Consider the following 15,854-nt stretch of genomic DNA (forward strand, 5'->3'; position numbering starts at 1 on the left):
GCACGTGTAGTTCCCCTCCCCCTTTTTGGGTGAAAATAGTCCTATCCTGGTTCTGTTACTGATGGGGGGGAAAATAACGCTCAAAGTGTCACAATTCTTAGGGTTTCTTTCCTTAGTCAGGCCAATCATGCACGCATAACCCTTGGGGTCTTTTTGTGGGAATAGGGGTGCCGGGGTGGTTATAAGTCTGGGTCTTGCGGCTGCACATGCTACACATCCACCAATCTCTACCCCCATTCTTCTTCACCGTCTTGTTGTTAATGTTTTAATCCTTTCCTACTGCCATGCTATTATTTAACCCAAGCGTGACCAAACTGTAAATGGAAACACACAACACAATACACCAACAAATAATCAAACAACACAATTGTCCAGAAGTCATCACTGGTGTTCTGTTCTTCTTACTTCGGGGTCTAAGGGTGGACTACCTTGACCCTTTTGCTCCTGGGGATTATTCTGCCCCTTCCGGGTCAGGTGAGTTAGGTGATGTTTCAGCAAGGTCCCTCGCTGTCTCTTGCAGACTCCTCTGCGGTGACTCTGCGGCGGCGCACTGGCTCAGATGAAACCACGTTTCCCCTGTACCGTTCTGGCGTACGGCGTGGCTGGTTCTTTCTGTCACCTGGAATGGACCTGTCCACCTCGGCTCACTCCATTTTCTCTTGATGACTCTCAGCAGCCCCCAGTCCGTAACGGGTATCGTCTGGGTTTGTCTGCTCCCCGTCCGGTCCCCCTCCTGCGTGGAGAAAGCTGAAACGATACTTTGCAATTCATTAAAGTATGATGTGTGTGTGAGATGTTTTTCTTTTCTCATTTATTGCCAAAGGTAAGGCATCAACCCAATTTAATTTTGTCTGTGCACAGATTTTGGCCACTTTGTTTTTCGCATTTAGATTCATCCTTTCCACCTTACCTTGAGACTGAGGATGATACACTGCCCCAAATGAATGTTTCAGACCCAGCATTTTCTCTAACTCCTGCAAATTGCGCGCTGTAAAATGAGTGCCATTATCTGATCTCACCTTTCTCTGAAACCCATGGTGAGGAATGTACTGGTTCACCAGGAACTTTACCACTGAAGCACTGTCTTCCCGTTTTGTTGGCCACGCTTCCGACCACCCTGTGTAGTTGTCTACGCACATCAATTCGTACGTGTACCCCTGTGCTGAGTCCACCATGTCTGTGTAGTCAATTACTATCTCTTCCCCTGGTGTTAATGACAACGGATACTTACCGGGTGCCACCTTAATTGTAGTTTTGGGATTGTACTGTTGACATACTCTACATGTCCCCTGCACTCTATGATAGCTACTCTTTCTGGTCCCTGCAAGGCCTTTGCCAGCTCCCTCATTTCTGCCTCATGTTTAATTGGTTTGTTTCCCGCTGTCCTAAACCCTGCTCTCATCCATTGTCTTAGCTCCACATGTGCTGCCCCTACCGTGTAAGCAGAGTCAGTATAAATATTCACTTCCTTACCCTTTGCTAACTTCAAGGCCTCCACTACTGCCATTACCTCAGCTCGCTGTGCTGATTGCTAACCTTTCAGCCTTTCTGCTTTCACCGTCCAAAATTCATCTACTTCTCCCTGTGTTTCTGCCACCACTGCATACCCTGCTTTTATATCCCCATCTGGTCCTCTAAATCCACACCCATCAGTGAACATGTTCCCTGCTCCTGGAATTGGTTCTCCTTCTAGGTCTGGTCTCACCTTCTCCTGCTTTTTGACTTCCTGTTCGCACTGATGAGGCTCTCCTCCTCCCATCATGTCTGCCATGTTGATTCCTTCATGTGTGTATGTGATGTGTGGTGCTTCCAAAATTTTGCTGATCCTCTGTTGCCTTAGTGCTGTCAAGGTGAAGGCTTGTGAGTTCACGTATGCTATTACACTGTGTGTGGTTAGTACCGTGATTGGATGTCCCATTACCAGATGCGTTGTTTTCTGTATGGCTTTAGCCACTCCTGCTGCATGTTGGGTGTCTTTTTTCCATGTTGTCAAGCTGTGTGCTCACATGCATGAGTACTTGTCTCTCTCCCCCTTTTCTTAGCTCACAATCTGATTTAAGTTTTCCAGTGCAAAATACAATCCTTGCTGTCGCGTAGGAGCCCAAACCAGGCGAAACTCTCTCTCCTGGGGGCTACGTGTCGACATACAAGCCGACAGCAGGGCCCAAACTTCGGGAATTAAACCTTAACAAGCTTGCCTGTCTAGCTAACTCAACCAGCGAGTAGGCTTAGTTAAAATAACAGCTTTAGTGAGCAAGGCTCCGATGAAAAACGCAAGTTATGATGGCCATTCACACTCCAGACACATTTTTTCGTAACTCAACAACGACTCCTAAGTTCTTTCAAACTTCTCAGTAAGGAATTCAAATCTGAAAAAGTACGTTCAAGAATAGTTTTGAGATGTCATTCACCATCAGGTGTTGGAGCAGACCCTGGTGACCCTGCCAGACCCCGGCAGAGCAGACCTCGGTGCCGCTGCCTTTTTACCTCCCCGAGACTTAGGCATAGGTCCTCGCCCTAGGGGGAGGAATGTCCTCCTCTGTTGATGATGCCATCTCTCCACCAGTCACCCAGGGCTGCTTGCTGACTCCAGAGCGCCTAGATTCCCCTGAGGTACCTCCTCCACCTCCATCGACGGGTCCTCCTCATGATCCGACCCCAAGTCTGACTCTAGGGTGACGTTACGGCACTCCCCTCGCTCGCCATACTCCGCATATCCCTCTGTAAGGTCCATGTAGGACTCTGCGGATTCCACCTCCAAGTACCTGTCCTCATAAATAGGTAGGTCTCCGTAGTACCCAGCAGGTCCCTGCTCTGTTGTGATCCCATGGAGCGAAGACAGGATGAGTGATGGCCTCACCCTGGTACAGGAAAAGTCCGCGGTGTCCGACTCCGAGGACTGGAAATAGTTATACCAGTCATTATGGTCAGACGTAATCCCGTGTGACTCCTCCACCTCTGCCCCCAGACCACGCTCTTCTGCAGCAGGAGTCAGGAGGGTACCCAAGAGCACGGAGGGATTGCAGGCACTATTTGGGGAAGTGCGTCTTTTCCCCTTCTTCCCCTTCTTCTTGCCCTTCCCAGGCATCCTTCTTTGGTTGGTGTTTCTGTGATGATTCGAGGCTAACAGTATGTGGAGTAGGGGCACGTTCAAACACACATTTTTATTTAACACAGACGACACATCTAACACCGCACACCTCACTAAACACCGTTCAAACACCAACAACACGTACTACAACACAAGAGACATATATACACACACACGAGGATTACACATAATACAGAACAGGTGGACGACACGAAAGGGCGCGGCGACATGGACGAACACACACACGTACACACCAAGACGTTTGAGGAGGGGCGGGGCTGCAACGTGACATAACCAAATCTAATAAGGCACTCTATGCATAGTTTTTTTTTTCTTTCTTTAATCACTGTTGTCATCTTTTAAAGGTTAAACAACATTAATAATTTTTACACCATTTAATTGATTAGATACAAAACAATATACCTGCAAGTGCATCAGTGACGTCAAAGTGAACAGGAACTTCTAGACCTCCAGTGGAGCACCAGTACCAGCCAGCATCAGTCTTCTTCAGTCCAGTCATCAACACCGTGAAGGTGCCTTTCCCATCATCACTGATCTGCACTGCTGAATTCTGGGATGTGTTGGTCCTCCCCACTGTGTAGCAGGTCCAGTCTATAGATCTGCACCACTTCTTCGCCTCTTTCTTATATGCAGCGCTGTAGAGACACTGGACACTGACGCTGCTCCCCTCCTCTCCACTCACTCTGCTCTTGGTCACAGACACAGCAGGAGCTGGAAACAAAGAAAGGCACTTTTGTATGAATATGTATGGATGAAATATATGCAATATGAGAAATGTCACTAAACTGAATATTCAATATTCATAAAGAATTTGTAATACCTGATTTCACAGTGATATATAGCTGTGTTTTGACATCTGGTTGAAATATTCCTGAAATCTCCACTGCACACCAATATGCTCCAGTGTTTCTCTCCTGTAGATCCCTCACAGTGACAGTAAAGAGACTCTGAGCTGGGTTATCAGTTACTGTCACTTTCTTGTTTGTATTGTTGGCATATGCCATAATCGTGCAGTAATTGAATGCTGTTACACGCTCACAGCACCAGTATTTCTTATGTTGTTTATATTTCAGATGTTGACAGATGCTCCACTCTGAAGACTTAACTGCTTCTGTGACCAATTCCATTTCTCAGTGCCTGCATATACAACTCAGCACCACTGTTACTGGAACACAAGAATTCTTGTTTCTGCTAAGGAATTAAAAAATGCTACATATGAAAAAAAAAACAAAAAAAACTAACAATGTATATATTGTAGTATTGCATAGAAAATAACTTACATCAAATGATGAAAACGAAAATGAAATTTCAATTCATGTTGAATAAAGTGAGAAGCTTATTTGAGAAGCCTCCTCACATATCTTTAGTCTTGTTGCCACTGTGGTTGAAGCAATCCAAACAGTTCCTGTTTGCTAAGTTTAAAGTCATGCTGTCACAGTGCGCTGGGCGCCCAGCAAGAGGGACAGGCCCACTGTAGTGGTTTGACACACTAATCAGTCCCATTAAATCATCTCAAATATTGAAATCACAATCTTTCATTTTTAACAAAGAAAGTAACATTAATGATTTGATCCCTGAAAGATTTAAATTACAGTCATTTGTTTGAGGATATTGGCAACAAGCACAATCTGAATGATATCAAGACAGACAACTTGGTGAGAATAAATGATACATTTATTAACGCAACTACTCTAAATCACAAACAATAGCATAAACAATCTGTATATTTACAGAAAAACAAGCTAAAATATAGCGAGCATGTGTTTATGTGTGTGAGTATGTAAAAGGAGAGGAGAGCGAATGCTTTCATGCAGGTCGGTACACGCTCGCGAGAGCGAGAAGGAGGCGGACATGCTATTGTGCCAGCAATAAAATGGTGCAGAATTTAAACAGCAATGTGACTGTATGTTAATGAGCTCAGCTGGCTTGTTCTCACGTGATGTTAGAACAAAGGGTAATGGCAGGTTTACTAACTGAACAATAAGGTCAATGTGTCTGTGCCTATTGAAGTGACATGATGATACCTATGTTTGCTAGTAAAAAGCAAGACATAGAGAGATTGTATGCAAAGAGGAAAAAGAACTTCCAGTCTGTACAAATATTACTTAAGATTATCCAAACAAAATGGTATGTACACCAAGCCCAAATACTTTCAAGAAAGTACTAGGATCTTGATTAAACTTTACTGTTTAATTCAAGCAGTGGCAGCTGTTACTTGAGTTACTTGAGTTATAATCAGAAGGTTGTTGGATCAAGGTCCACTGTTGGGCATCGGAGCAAGGCCCTCAATTGCTCAAGTTGTACTCAGTTGCTTTGGATAAAAGCATCAGCTAAATGTAACCTATATACTTTTGCCCAGATATGCCCGACTATAAACTATGCCCAGATGTAAAAGTCTCACATGTTGATGATTTTTGGTGATTATCTCAGTTGGTCATCCTCACTCAGTTTGTCTACAATTAGGAGGGAATTTCCACCCCTGGTTTCTTGTTGATAAAATGTGACGTCGTCAAGGTATGCTGGGAATATGAGTTCCAGCCGCAGTTTAACAGGAGGGAACTGACCGCATTTGCAAGCTTGCTTGAAGAAATTTGGTGAACCTGTTGCTGTGGTAATGTTGATCAGATTTCTGTCTGTAAGCGTGTGTGTATGTGTTTCCTTTCTCTAGGTGTATCTCAGAATCCAGATCCGGTGCCAGGTTTCCTCACCTTTTCTGAACTTGACTCTGCTCTGTTCCTCCCCAGGTCTACCTGCCTGCTGGCCACTCCTGGCCACTCCTATATAAAGGCCCCTCCCGAAGGCAGAAGAGGAGGGAGGCAGTGGGGCTGTTGGAGGCAGTGAGGCAGCGGCGGCAGCGGGGGTGGCGGCAGTGGCAGCTAGTTCAGCAGTCGGTTTTGGCTTGTTTGTAATTGTATCATTTGTGTGTATGACCTTCTTTTCCCTGCTTGGACCTCAATTTTCTTTCGCTGGTGTGTGTCTTATTTATTGTTTTGGCCTGGGTCACTTCAGAAGAAATTGCACCAGTGTGTTTATTTGTAACTTCTGTATTATACAACAATACACTAAAAAGAGTCTACCATTTGTGCTTATGTTTCTTTCTGTTACTCTTTAACAGTTGCATGTTCCATTCCTTTAGCCGTTTATCATTCTTTTTCCTTGGTACGGTGCCATAGCCTAGACGGGGTGGTAACAAGACGTTAGTCTAGATTCCACCATCTCTTGGATCAATTAAATGGAGAAATATGATTCTCAGCTGTTTGCTGTTAACTGTCCACATGGTGCTGAGTGAAGAAAGTATCTGAGAGAGAGATGACAAAGCCCCTCTTTTAGGTCTAACCTTGATGGAGGAAAAACCAGGGAGAGAGTAAAGGTCTGTTGATCAGGGTATTTAAGACACCTGAATTCCACCTGCTTTTAGGCACACCCTCTTTCTTCCATTTGATGCAAGTTTGCTCAATGCGGTGATGATGGTGCTGCTATCTGCTGGATTGGCATGGTACCTAAATTTCCCCCCTTGGTCTTCAGGCTGGGGCTGATGTCATAGTCCTGAAGAGCACAAACGGTTATCCATGCAGTCCAGGTTTACTGTAATATCCACTTGCAGGTGATCAATTCCACAAGTCAACTTGTCCATCCGGTTCATAGTGTAATCCTTGAGATGTCCTGACATCATGATTACATATGTGCAGCTCTTTGGTAGTAACCAAGGCTGATTAACCAAACTACCTAAAGCAATGTAAGTGTACTATTGTAAGTCTTAGATTTTCACTTGATTTTAAAATGATGATACAAAGAAAACAAACTGGGTATCACAAATCATTGACAGGATTAAACGGCCTTTTGTTAGAAAGGAGGAAGTACACCAGGCCTGAGAAAAGAGGACATTAGCAAGTGTTAGCATTAGCTTGTGTAGCTGGAGTAAACCCATCATCAGTGTTTAAGATGCTAGATTAAAGGAATGACATTATGTGAAGTAATGTCCCTCCAGAAAGTTGTCCCTTGTGAGATGTAGGAAGATGTGCAATTACAAGGGTTGGTTGAGCCCAGTAAATTTTACTAGGTATGGTGGTTTCGAATACAATTGTCAAACATGGTGTCTCAATCTAAGTCTACCCTGTGATAGACAAGCATTTAAAATTGTACCAAATTACAATTTCTAATGTGGCTATTTGAGGATCTGGATTTCTTATATGCTACTGAAGATTATAAATAGGGTTATTCAATCTATACCAAATTTGCACCATGGAGGAAGCAGAATTGCTTACCTACATTCTATACACATTTGAGATATCTTATATGGATATGGCAAAAAACAGTTTTAATAGTTTTGTAAGAGAGTGCTGGAATGCCTTGCAGGATTCCACCAATATCCTGCCCCTGCTGTGCAGCTAACAAAGATGATAAAGGGTAGAAACCGAAAGGTATGAGAAGGGATGAAAAGTAGTAATGAAGTTTGGAAAGTAATGTCGTTCCTAAATACCCAGTCAGTTAGTTTTAAAGTTAAACATTCAAACATAACATGAAGAGTCAGCCTTCAGAATTAGTTAAAGAGAATAGCTGGTCCCATCCTTTATTGCCGGTTAACCTTAACAAGCATTATTGAGGCACCCTTCGTGAAGGTCTAACTGTCAAACAGAGAACCCATATTTTTATACACTTTTCAGAAGTGGTTATGTATTCACCCCACCTTCCTTTACATATTAGTGTTTGCATTCACCACCATTACATCTGAACCACACAGTAGTCAATATATGCAAACTGATATTCAATACCCACACCAGTTGGAAGCCATTACCACTACATTCCAAGAGAAGATTTGTATTAGCCTTGTCCTAAAGAAGATTGTTTTTCTATATGGTCCTGAGCCTGGTGGAGAGTTCATATATCTTACCCTGAGGTCCACCAAAAGCCTACGCAGGATCCTTTACTGAAGCCTGAAGCCCTGTATGCAAGTCATTCTGAAAGGACACAGAATCTCTAAACTCCCTTATGTTTTATGTTATTAATCTGTCCAATGCACTGTTAGGCCTCTTTTCCCTGTAAACACGCATGTTATTACCTCAGTAATAACAGGGACCACCTCTTGTAAAGAATTTATTGCATTTGAAAGTATGGAAATGTGGTCAAAGGTGATGCTAGAAACATCTCCCTTTAAAGGTTAGAAAAGGATATGGAAAGGTGGCTACATGCTTAAAAGCTAAAATGTTACATGTAACTAAACTGTGAGAGATGCCTTTATAAAGAACAGTGTGTGAATCTACAGGGGATGCAGTGGCTGATGTGATCGTGCGTCTGCTATGATAGCGAGGCGAGGTTATTATATTGTGGCTTGTATGTAGTTCAAATGAAATTAAGGAATGGTCTGAGATGGCATCCGACTGGGGTAGTCTGACTATGTTCTCCGTGTCCACCGTATGTCAATAGTAAGTCAAGCGCATGTCCATCAGAGTGTGTGGGTTCTCTTATACATTGGATGAAACCAATTGATTCTGATATACAGCTAAAGGCCAATCTCAAAGGGTCTTGGGCATTATCAAGGTGAATATTGAAATCACAAAAAATAATGGCTCTTTCTACAAAAGTGACTAGATTAGAAAGGAAATCTGAAAATTCCTTAATAAATTCTGAGTAGGGCCGTGGTGGCCTATAGATACCAAATAGTGAAACAGGCTGGGTGGGCTTCATATCGCTGGCTACATCATTCATTTTAGAAAAAAAAACAAAATTTCCCCTTTTTTCCCTCAATTATCCTGTTATCTTCAATTCCCTGCTCTAGAGCGATTACTCACGTAATACTAGTCAGAGTTTTAGGGTGCCCCAAAAGGGTGCATTAGGTGCATTAAAGTTACTAATAAAGACATCAGAATATTCCCTGTCTTTCAAGTAGAAAATAAATCAGAATACCACAGAAATGTATTTGCTATTAAGGAACCTAGAGCCTTAAAGATTATTTTGGACTTCAGTGGACGTAAGAACAATAGCAGGTAAATAAACTTTATTTATTTATTTATTCCTTAATATGGCATTCTCTAAAATGATGTAAATACATTGAAAATATGCAGTACAAGTGCAGTAAAATAATTCAATGTTGTACTTCTTCTTCTTCAAAGCAGAGCATTGGGTACTTAATACAGTAATGTAAATAATGTGATACAAAAAGTTAATGAAGTACAAATTCATGAAACTCATGCTGCTAGTATGTTAAAAGTTATAAATGTAAATGACAATTAATTATTCATACTGTTGTTGGTGGGGAATTCAGTAGATTGACTGATTTAAACTACTCCCAAAGTATTTGCATAACCTGAAACACACATTCGAGTCATGTGGTTTGGCCTGCCACGTTCAGTGGGAGGGCTGTGTTTGCAACCACACCTGCACCTTGTTCGTCTCAATGTATATAAACCCGTGTTAAAGTGTACAGGGTGTTGGTCATTGTCGGTGTAATGTCTGAATGTAACGTGTTTATGTTAGATGTATTCTTGTGTATTATGTTTGTTTAACTTCATTTGTTTCAGGTCCATGTTTATTGTTTCTAATACGTGAGTGCCGCTGTCATTTATGTTAATAAATGTTCGTCCCAGTCGGTGGAGTCTGTGCGTCCTGCCCCTCGCCCTACGGCACTCGGGCCGCCACACGTAATCACAGTGCATTATTTCTTTATTATATTAAACTTTTGTACTGGTGTTAAAGCAGTCCAAATATTATACATTGATTCATATACTAAGTACTAAAAGTGTTATACATTGATTGATGTACTATACATCAACTTTTTTATGGCTACTAAATAAAGGTACAACACTGAGCCTGATAAGTATAAACATTTTAAACAGCTTTTTATCATTTAGGTTTTTTTTTTCCTTTTGTGCAAGTCTAAATTAGTCCACTGGGACAATGACACACAAACACTAACACCAACACATCAATGGTCCCTCAATTTAGAGTATTTTTTATTTGAAATGGAGCCCAACTGAGCATGACAACACTGGGATGGAGCAGCGGGTAGGAGAGCCTCATCTTCAGCGTTGCTTGGAGGTGCTCTCCATGGAAGTGATGGCCCAGGGGTGGAAGAATGCCATTCTGGTGGAGAAGGCGGGGTGCCAATGAGACAGGTGTGTCATGCCTGCAGAAGACACTGTCAGAGGCAGATAAGCAGAAGGACAAGGTGAAGTAACATAGCTCAAGGTCCCTACTTAACTGCACCATTTAGAAAGCATGCATAACTTAAAGATAGTTGTGAAAGCCTGAAGGTCTACAACAGGCAGTAATGAACTTTTCTAAACTGGATTTATGGGTTTTACATTGCGCAGAGGCTGAACGATTTTTAATTTCGACCTTTTGACAGTGTGTTTACAGTATTTACTTACTGTAGCCCAGTCCTTGAATGAAGTATTTCAAGGCTTCTGCCAGCTTGCCAGGCTATAAGGTAAGAACAGGACACAATAGATTACACAGTGCATCACTCAGTTTGAATGCAAGAGCATTATTTTAATGGGTAACGACAGACCTGATCAAGCTGTGGTAGACCTCCACAGTCAGCCATCTTCATGAGGGACAACATGAAGGACAATGTTATTCACCACAAGTTCATCACAACGTTCATGATTTATAAGCCCCCAGTGACATATAATGACTTCTGCATTTATAATGAGAGTCAAATAAAAAAAGCAAAACATAACATTTTAAGTATTGCTTTGCTGAGGTTTGAAGGTCACTAACTTTGAGGAGGGTTGTCTTTGAGGGATTCATTTTGGAATTGCAGTCAACCTACGACAGAAAACACAAACATTTGCACGCAGGCTCCCAGGTACATATAGAAGTTTGATTTGAATGCTGGGTTGGATTTTGAATGTTGTTTTTAAACTTCTGCATGTAAAACAAGCTGTACATACCACAGCATCCACCACAGGAGAGTCATCTCCTACCACCAGAAGAGTGTGACACCTACAGCAACAAAACCTTTCAGCCATGTGGTGGCACAGGGGCATTTTACATCAAAAAATAACATGGAATAAGGATAAAAGAGAAACAGTTTCTCACTTACTTTAGAGTCTTTCTACCCAGAGAAGTTCTCTTAATGTTCAGTTTACTTCGGCTGAAAATTGATCAGATCTAATAAGACTGGGAGCTGTTCATATGACAAACAAGTCTAGAAGCAGAGAGCTCAGAAGATTCCATAGAATGCAGATGTCAGTCATACCTGTTGTAGGACTTCATAAAATGCAGAAGGTTGGTCTGGTTAATCCTTTTGCTGATGTTGTGATGGAAGGTCTTTACAAATTCTGCCTTCTTCTTAATCTCCTCCTGCCACGGTGCCATAAAGGAGTCAGTCCAAGACGCAATCAGTCACAAAACATCAAAACTTGATGTGAATATGAATTTAAATGTCTCTTCCTCTATATGCACAGTCTGCACAGGCACTCGAGACAGAAATGTATAATAAAAAGAATATGTAAAAAAAAAAAAAAACATTGTTGACCTTTTGATGGACAATAATGTAGGCATCTGGTTCTTTAGTTACGAAAAGGACACAGTCTAAATTCAGGACAGCTCATTTGGAACACTCATCTTTAGTAATAAGGCATTTAACTTTTAAATATTCTAGTTCAGTGTTTAGTGACCCAGTCCACAGTACACATGAAATGGCCCACATGTTTATTCTAACCCAGCCCAGTACACCTGTACCAGGTGTTCATTTTCCTAATGGCTTGGTTTAGGAGCTAGGATGATGTTGTCAGGAGCTGGGATAGAGGGAAAATGTGGGATGTCAGATGTATCACAAGGACTGGGTTGACAAGTACTGCTCAATAATACATACAATATACATTTCATTTTAGGCGTTATTTCGTACCTGACCGAACAGGTGGGAGATGACAACACTGGGGGGACCAAGGGCCCAGCTGGAAATCTGTGGAAAGTGTGGGTTGATCTTTAGTGGCTGGAGTACACATAAGCTTTGATCAAATACATTACTTTATTAAAAGAGGCTTGACACTTTTCTAAGGATCCCAAAAGAATAAAAATATAGGGTCGATTGTCACCATATGATTGGCATGAAAGGTTAACTGGAAACTGCAGAAAACTAAGAGTAATATGCTGAGAACTATTTGTTATCACATTGAAAGTTATATGGATTCAGTGAACAGCCAAGACACAGGGAACAAGACGGTTTAAATACATGAATTAATAAGAGTTAAACAAGACAGGTGCAAATAATAAGGAGCAAAGAAAATGAAACTAAGCAACGGAACCACAACAAGGAAGTAAAGCAAAACAAAAGACATGAGACAGGGAAACCATAGACATGGACGCTAGGTGGGACCAGCTAAATGACATAATTGTAGAGATACAGGGATCGTGATGTTTAAGCAGGGTGTTAACAGAATGATAATTACTATTGCATTAGACTGTGATACCTTGGATGCTGCCCGGTCTGCCCAGCCCTCTGCCTGAGCATTAATGTTCATCAGGACAAGGCCCTCAACCAAGTCTGGGTACTTCAACTGCAAGACATTTATGCATGAGCAGTCAAAGGGAGATGAACCTTCAGGGCAAAATTACTTACTATATGTCAAACTGTTGTAGTTAAATGAGCAATTAAGAGTCTCCATATTTGGCATTCTTGCACTTTACATTGCACTTAGAAAAAGGTTTGTTTACATGTGCAAGCAGAGGAACAATAGTGAAGCGTCAGTATTCTGGAGAGTTGATGTCTAGCTAGCTTGACAGTGTAATGATTAGGATTATGCTGCAAGTATCAACACTTTGTTACAAAGCAAGAATTTCACCAAGGAGTAATCCTTGTTTGATCATTGTGTTAAAATCTATTGGGAAGAAAGACAGTGCTACAACTCACAGCGAACCGTGTGAGGATGTTTGCTCCTGCTCCAACACCCATTCCAATAACACTCTTAATTCTGTGGAGAGAAAAAAATGTACATAACTTTAAACCATTAAAGCGCAAGGTTTCAGATTAGAACAAGGATTGACAGTTTAATCTCAGAGTAAATGGCTAATCTGGTTCACTCACTTAAAATGCTTGAGCACAATTGGGAGGGTCTCGGAGAGCTTGTCCATTGAGGGATATGTGAATCTACAGGAAAAAATTGCCCTGAGTGAGTTATAATTCTAAGGGACGCCACTGATTCTTCAGGATTTGAACCTGCTAAACCTAGCTATGATGTACTGGGAGCCACAGCCATCAATGTAGCATATGAACGCTAAGAAAAAAGTTCATGAAAGAAACCCTGGTGCATGACAAGCCGGTGCCAGCTAGACATGCTGACAGTCAGGGCCTCCAGATGTTAGTTTAGGTGGGCACCAACACCATGGCATAGAGTCGTCCTGTCTGACTGCCAGGAAGGAGTGGTCTGAGGGCAGACGGAGGGCTATGGAGTAGGTTCTGATAAATATACATTCTGGAAAAAATTGTATGGGGTAGCTGAAGGTCACATTTTAGATTAGATTTAACCTTGGAATGTCTTTCAGCCCCTGAAAGAACATTGTGGCATATGGTGCACTCACGCTCACCCTGCAGGGAAGGTGCTGGCACCCTCATGTTGCCCAGGAGCGTTGACCTGACACACGGCAAAGTGTCGCATGATTTCCTGCATGTCCTCATCATAGAAAAGAACGTCGAAGCAAGTTTTGTCTGCAGACATGCATTCCAGGGTCATTACAACACAATAAATGACGCTTATGCTAAGTTTTAGACTTTAGAGCAATCAGCTACGTGCCACAAGCAACAGTATCAGAGTCTTACGGTTCATTCCGATGTCATGGTAGGTGAGGATGACCGGTCGGTTATCCCTGGGGATACCTGCCATGGTGCAGCATACAGTGCCAAAGGGGGTCTCCACATTGTCCTCCTATAAGACCCAGGTGGAGTATAAAGGTCTAGGTCTAGATGTATAAGAAAAACCTCTAAAAAGAGGTCTGATTCCACTGCAGTGGTTTTGTGTGTCAGGACATTACTCTGTCACACTTAGAACTACTTCTGTGGAATGAGCCTCTTATCATGAGGAATGTCAATCATTTATTTATTATTTATCATTAACCAAGTTAATTTGTTTACAAAAGATCATGTTTGACTCAGAAGACACATGACAGTGCTTGAAAACATGCTTTATGGGTAAAAGCTTTAGCCTATTGAAACATCTGTGAAAAGGTAGTGCTACTTACCACAACTTGACCCCAAAATGCCCCCTTAAAATCCTTCAGACAAAACACAGAGAAAAATAGATTTTGGAGTGGTAACATTTCATTCTGGATGTGAAAAGATCCATCCCATAGACTTTATTCTATTAACAGTACTCAATGTCTGAAAATACAGCCTTATCTTACCGGACACAACGGGTCCATACAAAAGGCATCATCAGATGTTTCTTCATCATCCTCCAATAGAGGGTTATAGAGGGCCTGGGGGTTAAGAAGCAAAAATTCTCAGTACAAAGTTAGATAAAACTTGGTTGTAAGGTAGTATTAAACAAGTATTCTCTTTTTAAAACATTTGCCCAACCTACCCTTTTTGCCATTATCCCAAAAGTTGACGAGCAAATATTCCTCGCTAAATCGATTCCCTGTCTGAATACCGTCTGCATTGCTGGTGCCACTGTAAGGGTCGTTTCCTTTTGGTCACAGAGATTCAGTACAGACTTATTTGGATATTAGGCTGTGCAGTTCCAATTTAGAATATTTGCAGCTCTCCTGTAATAGTAATATTATGACATCACTAAAATACTTTTGAGCAGTTTAATGACAGATTCCCTAAAATCTATATGACAAGAACACCATGCCACTTTTTAATGCTTGATGAAGTATGTTTTGGATGTTACAGCTGTTTTTCTGACAGACCTTCTCTGTTTGAAATGCATCAAAATGATCCCTAAGAGACTAAACATTCCACTGTACCTTGTTCTGTAAAATTCAGTAGTAATCCACCACCTATGGTTAGGTTTAATTCACCCTATTGTCTCCCAACCTTTGAACTGCTGAAGTGTGTCAAGTGAAATAACATATAGATGCTTGCGCTCACCTTTAAAATAGATGTAGTGATGTCATAGCCATTGTGACGTCATAGACATTGTGATGTTACTACAGGGTTGCGCTGACATTTTGGTCATTGGGAAAATAAGTCAAAAGTTTAAAAAATATGTGAAATCCCTATTTTTAGCGGCAGCTGAGTACGTAGCTGAAAGATGGGTACAGTTATATAGACATTTATTACAGTTTTCCAATACAACACGAAGTCCCTCCATGCAGGCACTACATGGGTTTTTGATAAAGATCAAGACATTAACTGTAATACAGAGAGAGGTCGGTAGAGTAGGCAAAACTGTCATCAAGTAAAATTACTGTTACTTTAAAATAATAACTACTGAAGTAGAAGTAAAAGTAGTCATTTAAATTATTACTTAAGTAAAAGTAAGAAAGTATCTGTTACAAGAATACTCAAGTAGCAAGTTACTTCACTGGAACTCATTTAATAGCAGTTTAATGCCATTGAACTGTGTCAAATCAATGTGCCCTATTACCATTGAATTTTTACTATTACTATTACAACAGTAATGTAAATAATGTGATACAAATAGTTAATGAAGTACAAATTCATGAAACTCACATGCTACTAGTATGTTAAAAGTTATAAATGTAAATGACAATTAATTATTCATACTGTTGTTGGTGGGGAATTCAGTAGATTGACTGATTTAAACAACTCCCAAAGTATTTGCATAACCTGAAA

General features: G+C 41.3%; 2 protein-coding genes across 2 annotated transcripts; both read right to left on the bottom strand.

Annotated features, from left to right (window-relative positions):
- Positions 1 to 2,566: 2,566 nt before the first annotated feature.
- On the bottom strand, positions 2,567 to 4,239 carry LOC145655722 (polymeric immunoglobulin receptor-like). Its single transcript, XM_081709215.1, has 3 exons — positions 3,933 to 4,239; positions 3,515 to 3,823; positions 2,567 to 2,979 (listed from the first exon to the last, which is right to left on the bottom strand). Exons 1-3 carry the CDS (start codon positions 4,237 to 4,239, stop codon positions 2,567 to 2,569), a joined length of 1,029 nt encoding a protein of 342 aa, XP_081565341.1.
- Positions 4,240 to 9,648: 5,409 nt separating this feature from the next.
- Positions 9,649 to 14,127, bottom strand: LOC145655723 (protein NDRG1-like). Its single transcript, XM_081709217.1, has 13 exons — positions 13,875 to 14,127; positions 13,643 to 13,763; positions 13,143 to 13,205; positions 12,969 to 13,029; positions 12,529 to 12,615; positions 11,964 to 12,050; positions 11,313 to 11,416; positions 11,157 to 11,207; positions 11,005 to 11,056; positions 10,832 to 10,879; positions 10,620 to 10,655; positions 10,480 to 10,531; positions 9,649 to 10,247 (listed from the first exon to the last, which is right to left on the bottom strand). Exons 1-13 carry the CDS (start codon positions 13,936 to 13,938, stop codon positions 10,132 to 10,134), a joined length of 942 nt encoding a protein of 313 aa, XP_081565343.1. The 5' UTR covers positions 13,939 to 14,127; the 3' UTR covers positions 9,649 to 10,131.
- Between the last annotated feature and the right edge of the window lie 1,727 nt (positions 14,128 to 15,854).

Source organism: Electrophorus electricus, unplaced genomic scaffold, assembly GCF_041902795.1.
Source record: "Electrophorus electricus isolate QZ-2024a unplaced genomic scaffold, ASM4190279v1 Scaffold33, whole genome shotgun sequence".
NCBI lineage: Eukaryota > Metazoa > Chordata > Actinopteri > Gymnotiformes > Gymnotidae > Electrophorus > Electrophorus electricus.